At 33.5% G+C, this 16,718-nt stretch overlaps 1 protein-coding gene across 11 annotated transcripts in view; it reads left to right on the forward strand.

Annotated features, from left to right (window-relative positions):
• WNK1 (WNK lysine deficient protein kinase 1) overlaps nucleotides 1–16,718 on the forward strand; it is a 161,587-nt gene that overhangs the window by 94,896 nt on the left and 49,973 nt on the right. For 9 of the 11 annotated variants that reach the window (XM_074194710.1, XM_074194701.1, XM_074194702.1 and 6 more), the window contains exon 4: nucleotides 720–877. In XM_074194710.1, coding sequence (XP_074050811.1) covers nucleotides 720–877 — 158 coding nt within the window. Of the gene's footprint in view, nucleotides 1–719; nucleotides 878–2,031; nucleotides 11,532–11,556; nucleotides 12,029–16,718 lie in introns of those variants that run through there. The other 2 variants (XM_074194708.1, XM_074194709.1) reach the window with 2 other exon arrangements.

Genomic DNA, 16,718 nt, shown 5'->3' on the forward strand with positions numbered 1-16,718 from the left:
TTGCTTGTAACTCAATCTTTCTGTATTTCTGAGTATTTTTTTTGCCTGTAGGATGCCCTTCACTATATTTCCTGTATCTGCAGTAGGCTTAAAATGTGTACTGCAGGTGTGATGGTAAGTATGAAGAAAAGGGCTCTGGTGAGTGGCCTTTGTGGACAAATACATTTTAATTTATTCCTTGCAAATCTTTACTGAACACTGGGCTTTTCATTGCAAGGCCTTTAAAAAGTGGAACTGAACAGATGGAATATATAAATTTTAGTTATAGGTTAGCTGGGAATTTTAAACAGTACTACTGCTTGGCAGTAGAGGGCAGTAGGTATTTAGGAATGTTCACTGCATCATCTTTCACTTACAGGTAGGTGTAATGCTTCTAGTCCCTGACTTTTTTCTTTCATTTGTTATTAATCTGAGTGATAGTAAATATTCATTTATAGCCATGGGGTGTATTTTGATTTTTTTTTTTGTTCAGTAAACTCTATTATGAGGCAGTAAATCAATAAATTTTTTTCCAATCTGTTCTTATTTCTCATAAAGGCCTTGCAGTAGAAGACACCTTTTAGTTACATTGATGCAGCAGACTTAAGTAGGGTTCCTCCCTCATTTTTTGCTTCTACTTTCTCTCTTCTCTCACAGGTGGCTCCCTCTGCTTCTCCCTGCGGTGAGTAACGCCTGCTGGCTCTGCTCGAATTGAGACTGAATCGTTCTTTTAATTTAAGGTACCCCAGAGTTCATGGCCCCTGAGATGTACGAGGAAAAATATGATGAATCCGTTGACGTGTATGCTTTTGGAATGTGCATGCTTGAGATGGCTACATCTGAATACCCTTATTCTGAATGCCAAAATGCTGCGCAGATCTACCGTCGAGTAACCAGTGTAAGTTTTCCCCTTTTGACAGATTCTTGAGCGATTGCTATGTGAAACCCAGAATATCATTATGGATAATATAGCTTAGTACAATAAGGAAAATAGTGAAAGGCATGCTGAAAAGTTTAGGGGAAAAATAAGCTTTTGTTTCTAGAATAGCATAAGTTACAGTGTGTGAATGATTTCCCTCTCACCAGTTCCCTATTCCCTCCCCCAAAAAAGCCCCAGCTTCTACTGAATTCTTACTTTGCCCCTTTTATGCTGAGCCTTGCTTGTATTCATTTGGAAAACAAAAAAAATTACAGAAATAGCACTTTTCAAATTGTTTAAAAATGTTCCTATGCAAATATCTTGAATCTTTTAAATCCCATTTCCACCATGAGAAATACATTTGGAGAATTTTTAAAAATCTATAAATCTTTTGAAAAAGAGCACATTTTTAAGTTTAAATTCAGGATGTTATACCCACGATTTGTTTGTCTGGTTTATCCTTAGGGATTTAATTCAGTCAACAAACATTATTGAGCTAGGTGCTAGTCTTAGTGATCATAAGTTAATAGCTGACTAGTGTTTAAATTACCCTTGACTATAATAGTCTGTTGGCAAAGCTTTCCAGTGCTGTCCAATTGAAACATTTAACAAAATCTTTAGGTAAATAATTACAAAACAAGTGACATAGTATTAAAAAGAAGTACCATAATAAATCCATGACTAAGTATCAAAATTAATCCAAGTGATTATATTAAATTTTTTAACATACTAAAAAATGATAACTGTGTGGTAATGATCAACATATATATTTTCTGGCTAGAGAGAGTGATATTCTTAAACATCTTAATGAGAAAGAAAAAAATTTGACATATATATGGGGTGCATTGTTAATTCTTGCCTAAATGGTTAACCACGAGGCTCAATATTAAAATATCTTCTCTTAATAGGGTAGGATATCTCCTCAGTTTGAACCCTGACATTCAGATCTTTATCCATAAGTTTTAATTTCTTATTTCTAAGTAAAATCAAATATATCATTAATAAATCTTTTTAAAAATGTCTCTTTTTCCAATGATAACACCATTCTCTTGGTCTTATAATCTAAGAAAGAAGTTTGAAATATAATACTCAAACATCTTTCTTATATTTAACATCTTTTATAGGTTTTTTAAAAAAATTTCTTCATTGGCTAATTCTGTTATTAATTCATAATATTAAATGAGCAGTTAGTTCCTCATTAAATGAGCAAATAGATTCAAATCTGAAAGAAGACAACTTGCTTTACATGTTTTCATGTAGAAATGTGGATAGAAATTTTCCAGGTTTATTAGAAAATGTTTTGCCATTAATAATCTTTCTGTGAATATGAGTATTAGTTCTGCAGGCATTTCCCTATTTCTTAGATGCATAGAAGCACAGAAGTTACAGAGACCTTAAAGGTCATCCAAACCAACCTGTACTTGAACAAGAAACTCCTCAAGAACCTCTCTGACAAGTGTTTATCCCCAGGCTTTGTTCAACTTTGTTCTAACTCATCAAGGGTTTTTTGGATCCTAACTGACAGCTACAGTTTCTAACTTGTGTCTAATCAAATTTGGTATGACATCTTTGCCTTCGTCTAAATCATTGTTGTTGTTTTTTTTTTTTTAAAAAAAGATTTTTAAACAACACAGGGCCAGAACAACACTGGAGACATCCTTTCCAAGTTTCCCTCAATGTTCTACTTCATTGTTTTTGCCCAGGTAATTCATTATGTCTAGAATTCTGACCTTTCAGAATCCTTGACAATCCTTCAAGGTTTAGTTCAAATGCTCTACTTTTTCATATTCTCTTGAAGGTATAAGATTTAGGTCTTTTTTTTTTTTTGTATTTGTGTCCCCAGTGTCTGTCATCATGCCTTGAACTTAGTTGTTTTTTTGATTCATAAGTGTAATTTCATTAATTTGAACTCAGTATAACATCTTCTCAACTGATTTTAGATCAGCAATATATACTTTGATTTTACAAAGTTGCTTATGGGATTACAACTAAGTGATTAGACTTTTCATACAGCTAGTATATGTCAAAGACAGAACTTGAATCTAGATATTCATAACTATAGGGTCAATTCCCTCTTCAATCAGTAGATGCTTAATTGAGTTAGAGGTACCTTAATATGGATCTTTTTTTCATGATTGTTGGTTTACAGGTGAAGGAGATGTCACTCTTTCAATCAGTAGCACAATAGTGATATAGAAGAAATAAAAGCAAATTTTAAATCATGTATTTAAACAACCTTTTTCAAAACTTTAATGAAGGGAAAAAAATACAGCTAGTTCAGTGTAAATACTACTATGAACTTAATGACCTACATTAGTTAGATATATAGATTTGCTATCAGGCAATCAGTCATCTGTTTCTTACATCTGAGTCTTTGTTAGCATTCATTCATTTTGCTATAAAGAATAGAAGCCTTCACTTTTTGTTTTTATAATAAGCAGAATTAAGGTATGATTTTAATGGATTGTTTTTGTTTTTAGCATAGTCATCTATTCATGCATTTAATAGAAATTACCTTTTTTCAAGCAAACTCAACTACACAGCATAAGACAAGGCCTATTTCAGTGGTTTCTGCTTAATAGAAAAGAGTTTGGGGGTGGCTAGGTGGCACAGTGGATAGAGCACCGGTCCTGGAAGTCAGGAGTACCTGAGTTCAAATCTAGCCTCAGACACTTAGTAATTACTTAGCCATGTGGCCTTGGGCAAGCCACTTAACCCCGTTGCCTTGAAAAATCTAAAAGAAAAAGAAAAAAAGAATAGAGTTTGTGAACCAGTATCTCTATTCATTTCTGATTTTGTTCCAGGGTGTTCAAATACCAAACAGACAGGGAAAATGGACTGTGCCTGTGGGAGCTATATACTGAGACATAGCGTGCTATCTCTTTTGATCGCTAACCACTTTTGATGTTGCAATATTCTTATTTTGAAACTGGTGTGGATTTCATTAAACATCACAGACAATAGTGCTGCTGTTTTTCAGACTGCTATTAGAGATTCTTTACCTGGACTATCTCTTTTAGTTCTAAATGTTTCCAGTTAATCTTAAGGAATCAAATTTCTGATTATTTTTCTTCCTAAATAACACCTGCCCCATAATATCTCAAAGAAACATGCAGTTGGTTTATTTTTATTAATATGAACTAAAAAAATAATTCTACTTAAATTCTTCTGAATTAAAGGTATATTTTAAAACTTCCTCTTTATAAATGAGATTTTCTTGGCCTGGTAGAATGCAGGATCGAGAATGTCCTTTGTAAAATTTATAAAAGAATAGTTATCCTTAACTATCGCACACAGCTTTGTTTTTATGTAAAGCTCTAACAGTATAACCTGCAGGGTCTTTGGTTTCCTCCTCTTTTAGTGTCATTAGTAAAGAGGGAAGGTGTGGTACACTTGTTAGTTGTGGAGTATCTCGATCCATTTGAACCTGAAAGCTATTGGTAGTTTCAAAGAAAATACAAAGCATGGAACTTTTTATTTTATAAAAATGGGTATTTCTGTAGATTTTGTAATTTTTTTTAATTTAGTCATTAGAAAAACATTTGAGGAATCTTGCCTCCCTTCCATTGTTAATCTTTTCATAAAGTGAATAATCATTGCTTTGTTTATTTTTATGTGTAAATATGATTTTCATACTAAAATCGATTTATAGTAGTTTATCACTGGTAGTTCACATTTACATATTGTTTTGCAAAGCACTTACATCCCTGTGAAATAGGTCTTGCAAACATGTTGCATCCTCACTTTACTAATAAAGAAACTGAAGATCACAAGGGTGAAATTACTTGTCTTTTGCTTACATAATCATTAGGACAGGCATCAAAACCTAGGTCTTTTTCTACTCACTTTACCCATTACTTATGATTGCTTCCTCTCCTTTCTAAATCTACATGTTTGTTAGCTGTGTTCAATGGTGAGTCATTTCATTTTTTTTTATTATTCTTGTTGATTGAAGTCATTTGTCACAAGATGACTGTTTTCCTCACTTGAAATATACTTTCCATTTTTCCAAGTCTGAGTTGTTCAGTTGATATTCTGAATTGTGTATAGTTCGGCTCAAGAAATGTTTATGTAACATCTGTTTTGCACTAGCCCTAAAGAAAAATAACCAGAGTGATTAGAACATCTCTGCCTTCAGAAGTTACAGTTCAACAGGAGAGATTGACATTTTCACAAATAAATAAAAAATTATAGAATCAAGTCTGACATATAATATAGAATGGGAGAACCCTTAGACACCTAATCCAACCTCCTCATTGTTTTATAGGTTGTAGCTGAAGGTCTTACCAATGCAGGTGCAGAATTCACACCTGGGTATGCTGAATTCAAAGCTGAAGCTTTTGTCTACCCTGCTTATTATATTAGAAAAGCAAATAACAGGCTATGAGAGCTCATAAAATTGTCATCATTGCTGTACTTGTATGAAATCTTGTCTTTACTCAAAAAAGACCCTGAAGCTCAGTGCCTACTTAGAATCACCTCTGTGTCCTTAGAAAGTCACTTAACCTCCTTACTTTTATCTATATATGTGTGTGTGTGTGTGTGTGTGTGTGTGTGTGTGTGTGTGTATATATATATATATATATATATATATATATGGAGAGAGTGCTGTCTTCGTCTATAAAAAGGGGGCTAGGTGGTGCAGTGGATAGAGCATGGCCCTGGAGTCAGGAATACCTGAGTTCAAATGTGATCTCAGACACTTAATAATTACCTAGCTGTGTGGCCTTGGGCAAGCCATTTTATCTCATTGCCTTGCAAAAAAAAAAAAACCCTAAAAAAAAGGAAAAAGGGGGAGTGGGTCCCCCCCATTCTACATATCTGTGATACTATTTTCCTTTTCAACTTCATAAATAAGTAAAGCAAATAAAATTTTGGGAAAAATTTTTTTTAAAGATTTTATTTAAGGCAATGGGGTTAAGTGATTTGCTCAAGTTCACACAGCTAGGTAATTATTTGAACTCAGGTCCTCTTGACTCCAGGGCCATGCTCTATCTACTGCACCATCTAGCTGCCCTGATTATTGAACACTAATCCAAAGGACATACATTGTTCTTTCTACTTATATTCTATCATAAAATGATCATGCCACTCTTATGTACAGCATATATGAAGTTATATTAGAGTACAGTTGAAATTATTAGAATTAGGATGACAACTGACTCATTCAAGTAATTCAAATTATTAAGCATCTGCTGTATATGAGGCAGTATGCTAAGTACCACAGCAAAGATGCAAAATAAAAATAGCCTCTAGGAACTTCTTTGGGGGATGGGGTTATAGATATAAATGTAAATTTACATGTTAATATAGAACTATTTGAGAGCTAAGGGGAATAAAAGACAAATTAATCTTACTTTAATCTGATTTTTTTTTTTTTTTTGTTAAGTCATTGGGGTTAAGTGACTTGCCCAAGTCACTTACCCAGCTGGGTAATTATTAAATGTTTGAGGCTGGATTTGAACTCAGGTCCTCCAGACTCCAGGACTAGTGCTCTATCTAGCTGCCCGATTATTTTCATTTATCCAGAAGTTCAAAAGAGAAAGAATATAAAAGAACTGATATTCATATGAATTAGTCTTGTACTTATTTTCAAATATAAAAATTATTTTTGGGGTAAAGGTAATGCATTTATTAATTCTAAAACTTCACTGAAATTAAAATGCCTTCTGTTTCTCAATTCTGTGAATAAAATATAAATCATTAAGCCAGAAGGAATCTAGTAAGGATCAGAAGGACCCTTCTGGAAGGTAAAGATCTCTATTAATTCAGGGAAAATGACCAGCTGTCAATTTTCTTCTTGAATAAACTAAAATGTAGAAATGCTGTAACCTTCCTCAAGAGGTATGCTGTATTTTATTAGTGATGGTGAAGTTATTTATACACAACAAAATTCACTTTCTCAACTGAATTCCACTTCTTGTTTGACTTTTTAAATAGCAACAATGAGTGACTCTTTCATGAAACTATAAATACTTTGCCCATACTGTTATGATACTAAATTTTGAATTACATTGAAAAATGTGAAACAGCTTCAATTTCAGTCCTGAGTCTTTAGCAAAAAACTAAAAATGATAATGTATGTTAAAAAACCCAGATTTGACAAATCATCACTACTACTACCTCATTTATTTAGTGTTTCAAGATTTTAAAATCATTTTCCTGACAACCATCCTATTAATCCTTATTTTACAAAATACAAGTTTTTTACAAATAATTTATTATTGCCAGGTACCAAAGGTACATTAGGTGGTGGAGTTTAAATCCAATCTCAGACATTTCTAATTGGGTGAGTCTGAATAAGTCATTCAACTTTGTTTCCTCACATTTTAAAAAAAAGCCTAATAATAGTACCCTCCTCCCAGGGTTGTTGTAAAGATAAAATTCTTGTAAAGTACTTTGCAAACCTTCAAGAGTCATATAAATGTTAGCTTCAGTTAATTCCATGCACATGCAGGACCTGACAAATGTGGGAGTTTGATTAAAAGAAAGACCCTCATCTCAGAAACTCCAGTTCCATAGATAATTCTCTAGTTGAGATCTGTGAGTTCATATTCAAGAATCATCCTAAAACAGGTACCTTCAGTCACTTGGGGAGCCACTAGTTCTGCTCTTCATATTCGTGTGAATATAGCTCTTTTGTGTCAGGGGTCCAAGAATTCTGACAGGCAAGTGGCTCTATTTAAAAGCTAGAGGCAGATCAATTAGGTAGCCCTTCCTTTTACAGCATGTATTATATATATAGAGGTTACTACATAGTGTACTTTTTTGGAGGGGCATAATTTACTTGTCCAACCTTGTTTTGTTCTCAGTGTAACCAGTTTTTACATAACTAAGTGTATAATTCACCTGTTCTTTTACAGAAACATTGAATCTGATCTCTGATTAGATAGGGTTTTAAAGAGTTTAGTGAAAATGTACATGTTTTTTTTAATAGCCTTGAATTATTTATACTGTCTAAGATTTAGCAAGCTGTTATTAAAAAATTACTGAAATCAGTTACTGAATACCGTAAGCAAGTAAAAAAAATAAGTTAAAAATGTTATTAATCTAATAGTGATAGGACAAAGCAAGGACTTGGGGTAGGAGAGACATTACCTTTTTTATTGCTATCTTTTGCATTTATTTCCAGATCTCATCTCATTTCTTCTGGTAATAAGACTCAGGCACCTGGCTCAGTTTTTGGCAGAAAAACTTTTAGCCCATAATAGTGACTTAAACTGAGTATAAGCCAATCAGTTTTGTACAAAGAAAAAATTATTTATAATTAATGTACTTTATTTTAGCTCTTGAGCTGCCTGCCTTACCAGCAATAACATTGCAGGACAATTCAGTAAGAGTTATAGGGAAATGTTTTCTGTGCAACCCAGTGTTGTTTCCATAAGAATCCCTTAAATACATTACAGTAATCAGTCACATTACTTTTATATATGGACAGCTTTTTTTTATGTCCAGAGAGTAATGAGCCTTGTACATTATGGGAATCATGAGACCAACTAATTTCCTCTAACAGTATTACTTAGCAGGGTTTGGTAAGGAAATTGGAGGAGGCTTGTTTTCCATCAGGATCATAGGATCTCTTCAAATTCCTGTAAACTAATGGTTCATACCAGTAAGTATCTGGCTGAATCCAGCTCCTTAACAACCAAGCAAGAAATGTAGAGATCTTAATTACTTTGTTTGTGTAATTTGACTTTGTTACTAATTCCATTAGTCCTTAGATTTCAAGGTCTGAATGTTCTCTCTGAGGGGGAAAAAAGATTAAAGCAGTTAGGGTAAAATTCCTTTTAGTTTTTACATAGCTAGGTGTATAATTCACCTGTTCTTTTGCAGAAACATTGAATCTGATCTCTGATTAGATAGGGCTTTTAAAGAGTAAGTGAAAATGTACCTGATTTTTTTAATAGCCTTAAATTATTCATACTGTTTCAGATCCATTGGAACAAGCTACAGTATTCACTTGATAAAGGAATAAACTATAAGTATGCCTGTCATAGATGATAGAGACTTAAAAACATTTATTCAGAAGAAATCATTCCATTTCTAATTTTTAACCTTTAATTTTTGTAATATGGGGTACCTTTTTCCCCCAAACCCTATATTGGTGAATTTGGATGCCAGCTTGCATAAGTCTTTGAAGATTCCCCTTGTCTGTATAATATGTATTCAGGTGTTTCCAGTAGTGATAATGACCTCTTTTGAATCATTATAACAATTTTACTCATTTTCCTATTGTTTAGATTGAACTTTTTAAGTAAAAGAAAATCATTATGGGTAGCCTACAAGCCTTTCTGAGAGGTATTTCATTGTGGGTTCCTTTTAAAGGTATTTATAGAACTCTATTAATTTAGTAAACATAAAATTATTAAAGTTAGAGTTGCTTCATAAAACTCATGGAATTGTGAATTATTTTTAGTAAGTCCAATTTTTAGAGATAACTCTAAGACATTAAATTGTGGAGTAAGTGATAATCTACATTGGTAGAGAAATCTCATTGAGTTTCTTATTCAGTGAAATAATTGCTTTGGTTAAAAACAAAAAATCCTTGATTTTACTTTGGGCTCATTCCATATTTCATTAAGTAACATTAAATAGGGATATAGACTTGGACCTGTGGTGTAGGGAACTTCTAGGTGAAGAAGCTCCCTTCTCTCTCTGGATGCAAATTATCATTTGCTCTTTATCATATAGTCTTATAAAGTTACTTAGAACACTGAAAGTGCCTTGCCTGAGTTGCAGGACTTGAAATTAGGTCTTTTTGTCCTCAAAGCCACTCAATGCCATTGCTCCTGCGTGCTCAATTGTCTGTTTCAGCAATAAAGGGAAGGAGGAAATTATAACAGATATGTGATACTCATTTCTTATGTCTGTCATAATTCTTTTAATTCACCATTGGGTAAGACTTTTCTACTGTACCAGGTTTACTAATACTGTTTTTTTAAAAAAAAGAGTAGCATTCTGAGTGTTGTGCAGTTGACATTGTCTTATCTTTTTCACAATATACATTTAATAATACCTGTGGGAGCATTCTAAATGCTGATGATAGGGAGAAACAAAAAGCATCATTCATGCTTGGGGGAATCTAGTTGGAGGAGATAATAAAGTAATTCATTGTAAATGCCAGAATGAGTTCTGTGAAATTGTAAATCAAATAGAAGTTCAAAGGAGTAAGCAGTCACTTAAAACTAGGGAAGTAGAAGGTGATCTCATAGTGTCTGTATGACTTGATTTAAGCCTTAAAGAAAACATGGGACCAGGATAAAAAAGGTAGAAAATGGGATATATGAATATTATGTTTGAAGTGAATTGAATAGTCTTGTTTATCTGAAATACTCTTGTTTAAGAATTCTTATTGCCAGACCCTAGAGAGTTAGGTAGGTATCAAATTGTAGAGGGTCTGAATTCAGGTAAGCAAATAAGATAACATGAAATGGACTACTTCACTGCTCATCCTCTGATAGGGTGCTCCCTTTTCCTGACTCTTAACATACTGACCCTGGCCACCTTTCTAGTCGCTCTTGGCTGCATTTCTTTTTCCTCTATCATCTCTACCTCCTAAAATTCCACAGTTTTTGAGAAAGCCTTTCTTGATTCCCCTTAGGGAGGCTAGTGCCATCCCTCTGTTGAATATCTCCAGTTTATATTATATGTAATCTTATTTGTACATAGCTGTTTGAATGTTTCTCCTTGGAGCCAAGGGTATTGTCTTTTAAATTTCTTCATAGAAATTAAGTTCACTTAATGCAGTATCTGGCACATCATAGACCTTTATTGACCTGACCAGTTTTTTTTTAATGCTTGTTTTTTGCTTCACTGAATGTTTTTAAAAACTAGTTTACTAAGTTTGTAGGGTTTGTAGTAGAAAAGGGATGGATACAATATGCAGAGGTCATTCCTAGTTCTGTTTGCCTTGGTTTTTTCATCTATAAAATTGGAGTTATAACACATTTACCTACCCAAGTTGTTGTCTGGATTATGCCTGGGACATAGTATGAGCTATATACTCTATAAAAATGTTAGCTGCTGTTATTATCATCATCATTGTTGTTATTGTTACTTTTTTACCACTAAATTCTGCCTTTTTTGTCTTTTCAGACTAAGTAGTTAAAGAATTTCTAATTTTATATACATACTAGCCTTTGAGGTAATTACTTTTGAGAAGAGGGTGCTGATCCCCATGGATTAGGGGGTGGAGCTTGAGTAAATAAAAATCTCATTTTACCTGCCCTTGGGAACTTTTGCTATTGGAGGAGGATCAGTGAAGCAGAGTAGTTTATTTGTTGCTTAGCATGTAATACTGTTCTTGGGGTTAAAAGAGAACAACCAGATTCCAAAGCAGAGCAAACTGTGATGCCTAAGAGTTGGGGAAGCATGGCTAATGTTAAACAGGAAACTATGCTTTATTCCAACTTGGAAATTTGCTTTCCTTATGCTGTGGGTTAATTTAGTCTTTTAATAAACCACTAGCCCACTCTTTATCCATTCTTCCCTACCCTATTCCTTTCTGTAAGGACAAGGTAGCTTACATACCTTGTCTTTTCTGATGGATTTTACAAAGAGAGATTTTTGCTCGGTGTTGGTCATCTTTAATTCCCATTGCTGCTGCTGCTCTCAAAAGGATTGTGCAAATGAGGTGGGTAAAGGCTAGTGTGCTTCCTCTTGGGCATAAAATACTGTTGAATTGGGTTTTGCATATTTATAAAATAAGCTAATCCAGTTTGGTTAAACTTTAGTTTAAACCACTTGATTCCTATTTAAAAATTTCTCATTGTTGTTTATAAATAGGAAAATTTCCTTGGGATAACTAGTTGACCAAAAAATCAAAACAAAACAAAGTTAAGCAAATATTTGAAGTAGTTGTATTTTTTGAGGGAGGAAGGGTTTCCTCTATTCTGAATGGTCAAGAAAAAGTGTTTGTTTTTTTCCCATCAAGATAAAAGTTAAAACTGTTGGGAAAACAGATTTGAGCTTGAAGCTTAACGTAAATGGGGCTGAAAATTCTAGGAATTAGTAGATTGAACCATTGGATATTATCCATTAGGAAGCACTTTTATTTTTCTACTTGATCATTTTGCAGCTGCTTGGGATGCTTTGGCCAAAGGGCCGTAAGTACTTGGGATGCAAAGCAAAGTGAGTCAATTTTTATCCAAATAAAGTTTTATTTTTGTATATATATTAAATATGTTTTATTCACATATCAACTCTTGATTTTATTTACTTGCAAACCCTTGAGCAGCTGAAATTGCTCAAATTTGTTCTGAATGATACTTAGTGTGTCATTTTTCTTGAGAGAATCCAGAATGCCTATATTAAAACAGTAACCTATTCATCTTAAAATGTGAGATTTAACTAAAATATATAAAATAGTGTGTGTGTGTGTATGTACATATATGTATAATATATATATATATATAATATAATAATATGATTAATGCAGAAAATTCTCAATTGTTACCTAAATTTTAATACAAAGGAATCTAGATAAGGTAAATTAGACCAAGAGTAAAAAGGATAAAAAAAAAGATTAGGACCCTTAGCAAAGATTCAAAGGTTGGGAGGTTTGTAACTAAGTGCAGGCCATTTTACGAAGTTTGGTAAAAGTGCTCTCTTAATCCAACTTGGATTCTATTCGCTTTTTATGAGAATGCTTGCATTTCTTTAAGAACAGATCTTCTTGTTGCCTATACTAGCCTCTGAATACAATAAAATTAGGGAGTTGGGGAAAGGGGTATGAAGCATTCTAGTTAAAGATAATTCTTAATTTGTCATTAAATTAGTTGATTGAAAACTGTTAGTCAGAGTCCTTTTTTTAGTTTTAGTGATTACTAGTAGATTGATGTAGACAATTTGCTTTTGAAAATGGGGTGAAAAAACCCTATTATTGTATGTCTAGAACTAGAATCCTGTGATTTTTGTGATTACTTCAGTAGAATTTATGTCAAATCACCTGACAACTTACTTTTTTTGTAACAATTTAGATATGTCACAACCAGAAAATGTCAGATATCAAATTTGCTGAAAAGGTCAGCTTACTTATAGTTGACATGAAATTCAGTGGGTTCTTTCCATATTGTCGTTGCTTTTTTTTTTTAGTATCATGATCTTCAATAAACAGACTGTATATTTTTGCTGCTCAATAAATGATTAGATCACTGTATTAAATATCCTAATATTGACTTGCCAGTAAATTTTCTTGTGATACCATTTATTTCAGTTATTAAATCCTTTAATTAAATCCATTCACTTTAAAGTGTATTGTTGTAAGTAGTCTTAATCTCTTCAGATTTGCTTATAATCATCTGACTATTTGGCTGGTAAGTTATGTCTTAAAAATTTGGCTTGATAGAATATCTTAAGTAGAACCATATGCTATGGGATTGTATGAATAAAATTTTTATTTCTAAAAGGAAAGTAGTACAGCATAAGTTGTAGTTTCTGATTCAGTCACCAAGTTCATATGTGACCCTGAATATATTACATTGTTTGCCTATTTTAAAAGTTGAGGTGTTCTTAACCTGATTTGAAAATAAAAGGATTGCTGGCAGCAGCTTGGCAGTGCAGTGGATAGAGCATTGGCCCTCAAGTGAGGAGGGCTGGAGTTCAAATCTGGTCTCACACACATTATAATTATCTAGCTGTGTGACCTTGCACAAGTCACTTAGTCCCATTGCCTTGCAAAAACTTAAAATAGGATTGAGTAAAGTTGTTTTATATTTGAATGGCACATGATTTTGTCAGTATGGGTGCTCTTCACCATTATAAACTGCATTCCCTCTCTGACTTGGTATATGATTGTCAGTAGTTGTTTTGGGTAGTAGTTGTCACACTAGGGACATACAGGTGACATCCCTAGGTGACAGTTATCAAGTTCTATTATTTTTTTTTTAAGGTTTTTGTAAGGCACTGGGATTAAGTGGCTTGCCCAGGGCCACACAGCTACGTAATTATTAAGTGTCTGAGGCCAGATTTGAACTCCGGTACTCCTGACTCCAGGGCTGGTGCTCTGTCTGCTGCGCCACCTACCCACCCCAAGTTCTATTATTTCCAAATGAGATTAAGACCACTTTAACTTGAATACATGAAAATTTTGGTGTAGATCCTTTAAGAGTTTGTGCTCTGATAGAAATTTTGAGAACTCATGATGTGCCTCCAAGCTGTCCCAAAGATAATAGCAATGTAGGTTGTTAATTATGACTGGGAGAACATAAATTCCCTTACTCATACAGTCTGTGTAGCTACTTTATTGGGTTTGCTATATTTGGTTTCACTTTTTGTATTGTCAGTTATGCTACCTTAATCTCTAGTTAAAGTTAATTTTTCTTTTGATTTGTCAGAAGTAGAAATGGTTAAGGGTCCTTTTGGCGTGCGATAACAATATTGTTAACAATATTAAAATGAAGCATTTTCTATTACTCAGATGTCAAGATAACAATTTTAGGTGGCCTTTGGCTTAGAGAGAGAGAGAGAGAGAGAGAGAGAGAGAGAGAGAGAGCTGATTTAGGCTATCTAGGAAAGCAGAATTTTCTGTGAGATTTAGATATAGTCACAACCAGAAAATGTCAGATGTCAAATTTGCTGAAAAATTGAGCCAGTGATTAATGAGAATCAATTTAATATGTATTTATCTGACTTTTATACCAGTTTTTTAAAGTGCTGTTTCAATATTAGTTATACATTATGTAAATAAGTAGTAATTATTCAGTTTTAAGTTTATTCTCATACAGAGACAAACTGAAGTCTAAATTCTTTTAAATTTTTTTTTATTTCTAAGCATGTTCTCATTTCACATTTAAGACATAATCATATAGCTGAGACATGATTTGGGCCATCATTCTAATTCAATTATTCGGCAAGATCATTTTATTGAAAAGCAGCTTGCTTAGAGTCAAGAACACTTAAATTCAAGTCCTATCTTTTTTTAAAATTTTATTTATTTAAGGCAGTGGGTTAAAGTGAGTCAGGCAATTATTAAGTGTCTGAGGCCGGATTTGAACTCAGGTTCTCCTGACTCCGGGGCAGTACTCTATCCACTCTGCCACCAAATTCTATTTTTTAACATATAATAGCTGTGTGACCATAGACAAGTCATTTAACCTCTCAGGTGACTTAGGTTTCTCTTAAGACCTTACAGATCCATTGCTGTTATTATTAATTTAGAGATTAACAGTTAATAACAGTTAATTACAGATCTGTGCTTCCAAATCAGATAACTTCAGTAAGAGGAAGTAGACAAACAGTAGATTTCCTAACTACCCTAACCCCCCCCCCCCAATTCCATAATATATACTACAATAACTTCCAAATGATACAGAACCTAGATAGAAAAGGTTACATTAAAAGCCAGTTTGAGAGGAGAGAACTCTTAGAAAAGTGGATAGGTGGGATGTGAAGGCAATCTGACTATGACATCTATATGTCACCCCATTCATTGCCAGGGTTGAATGGACTTATCTTTCTGGCTTAGATGACTGCCCCCTTCCTCACTACTCTATATGCATCCCTCCAGAAGCTGCACACTAGTTCGAAGAATACTACCTTCCCCAACAGAGGCATGTGCTGTTCTTTGTTCTCCATTCTGCAGTTCCCAAAAGTGGATAGGTGAAAAGTTCCTTAAGCCATAGGAGGTAAAAATGGTTAATCTTGATTAAATACTATTAGAATAAAGATTTTACCATAAGTTTCTTTATTAAAAGCCTAATTTGAATATTTAAAAATAAGAACAATTCTATAAATAATGAAAGAGATGAATATGTAAAAAAGAAAAAACTATCAAGAACCATATTAAAAAATTTCTCCAAATTATAAGACATTCAAGTTAAAACAAGTCATATGGTTTCCCTTATTCAGATTGTTAAAATTAAGGGAATAAAGGAAAATAACAGTTCTTGGAGGTGGCAAACAGGCATACCTGATGGGTAATGAAACTATGAATTTATCCAAAAGGAAAAAGTTTATTAGCATATACTCCTAAAGTCCTTAGCATATACTTTCAAGATACCCTATTTTAAAAAGGGGAAGTAGATGGTACAGAATAAAGAATGTCAGGCCTAAAATCGGGAAAACTCATCTTTGTGAGTTCAAATGTGATATCAGACACTTAATTTTGTGTGACCCTGAACAAGTCACTTCATTCTGTTTGCCTAAGGTTCCTGAGCAGGACCGGGCAATAGAAAATTATTTCTGTATCTTATCAAAGTAAACTCTAAATGAAGTTAAATGAAGAGTTAGGTACAGGGGCAGCTAGGTGGCATGGGGTGGCTAGACGGCACAGTGAATAGAGCACCATCCCTGGAGTCAGGAATACCTGAGTTCAAATCTGGCCTCAGACACTAGCTGTGTGACTTTGGACAAGTCACATAACCCCATTTGTCTTGCAGAAACCTTAAATAAAAAGTTAGGCACAACTGAACAACCACATTTCATATTACATGAAATGAAAAAGGCCTCATAGCATTGTAAACAACTAACAAATTTGAAGGATTAACAATCATGATTCCAGAAGACCAATAATGAAGAATGTTTCCCAATTTTAACAGAAGGAATGTCCAATGTGTTGATTTGTTTTGCTTGTCTATGCTTTCTTGTTATAAATTAGGATGTGTGTTTTGTTTTAAGTGAGGGAGAGATATGAGAAGAGAGAGGATGGGTAGTCATAGTGATGTCCAAAAAAGAAAAAATCAGTAGACTTAAATTCACAGAACTGAATGAAATTTAGAAGGGAACATAAGCAAGATACTTTTATAATAAACATGTAGAATTTAGTTTTCTTTATATATGGAAATGTTTATATTTATTTGTCAATTTCAGAATACTAAAAATT

Source organism: Macrotis lagotis, chromosome 7 (assembly GCF_037893015.1).
Source record: "Macrotis lagotis isolate mMagLag1 chromosome 7, bilby.v1.9.chrom.fasta, whole genome shotgun sequence".
Taxonomy (NCBI): domain Eukaryota; kingdom Metazoa; phylum Chordata; class Mammalia; order Peramelemorphia; family Peramelidae; genus Macrotis; species Macrotis lagotis.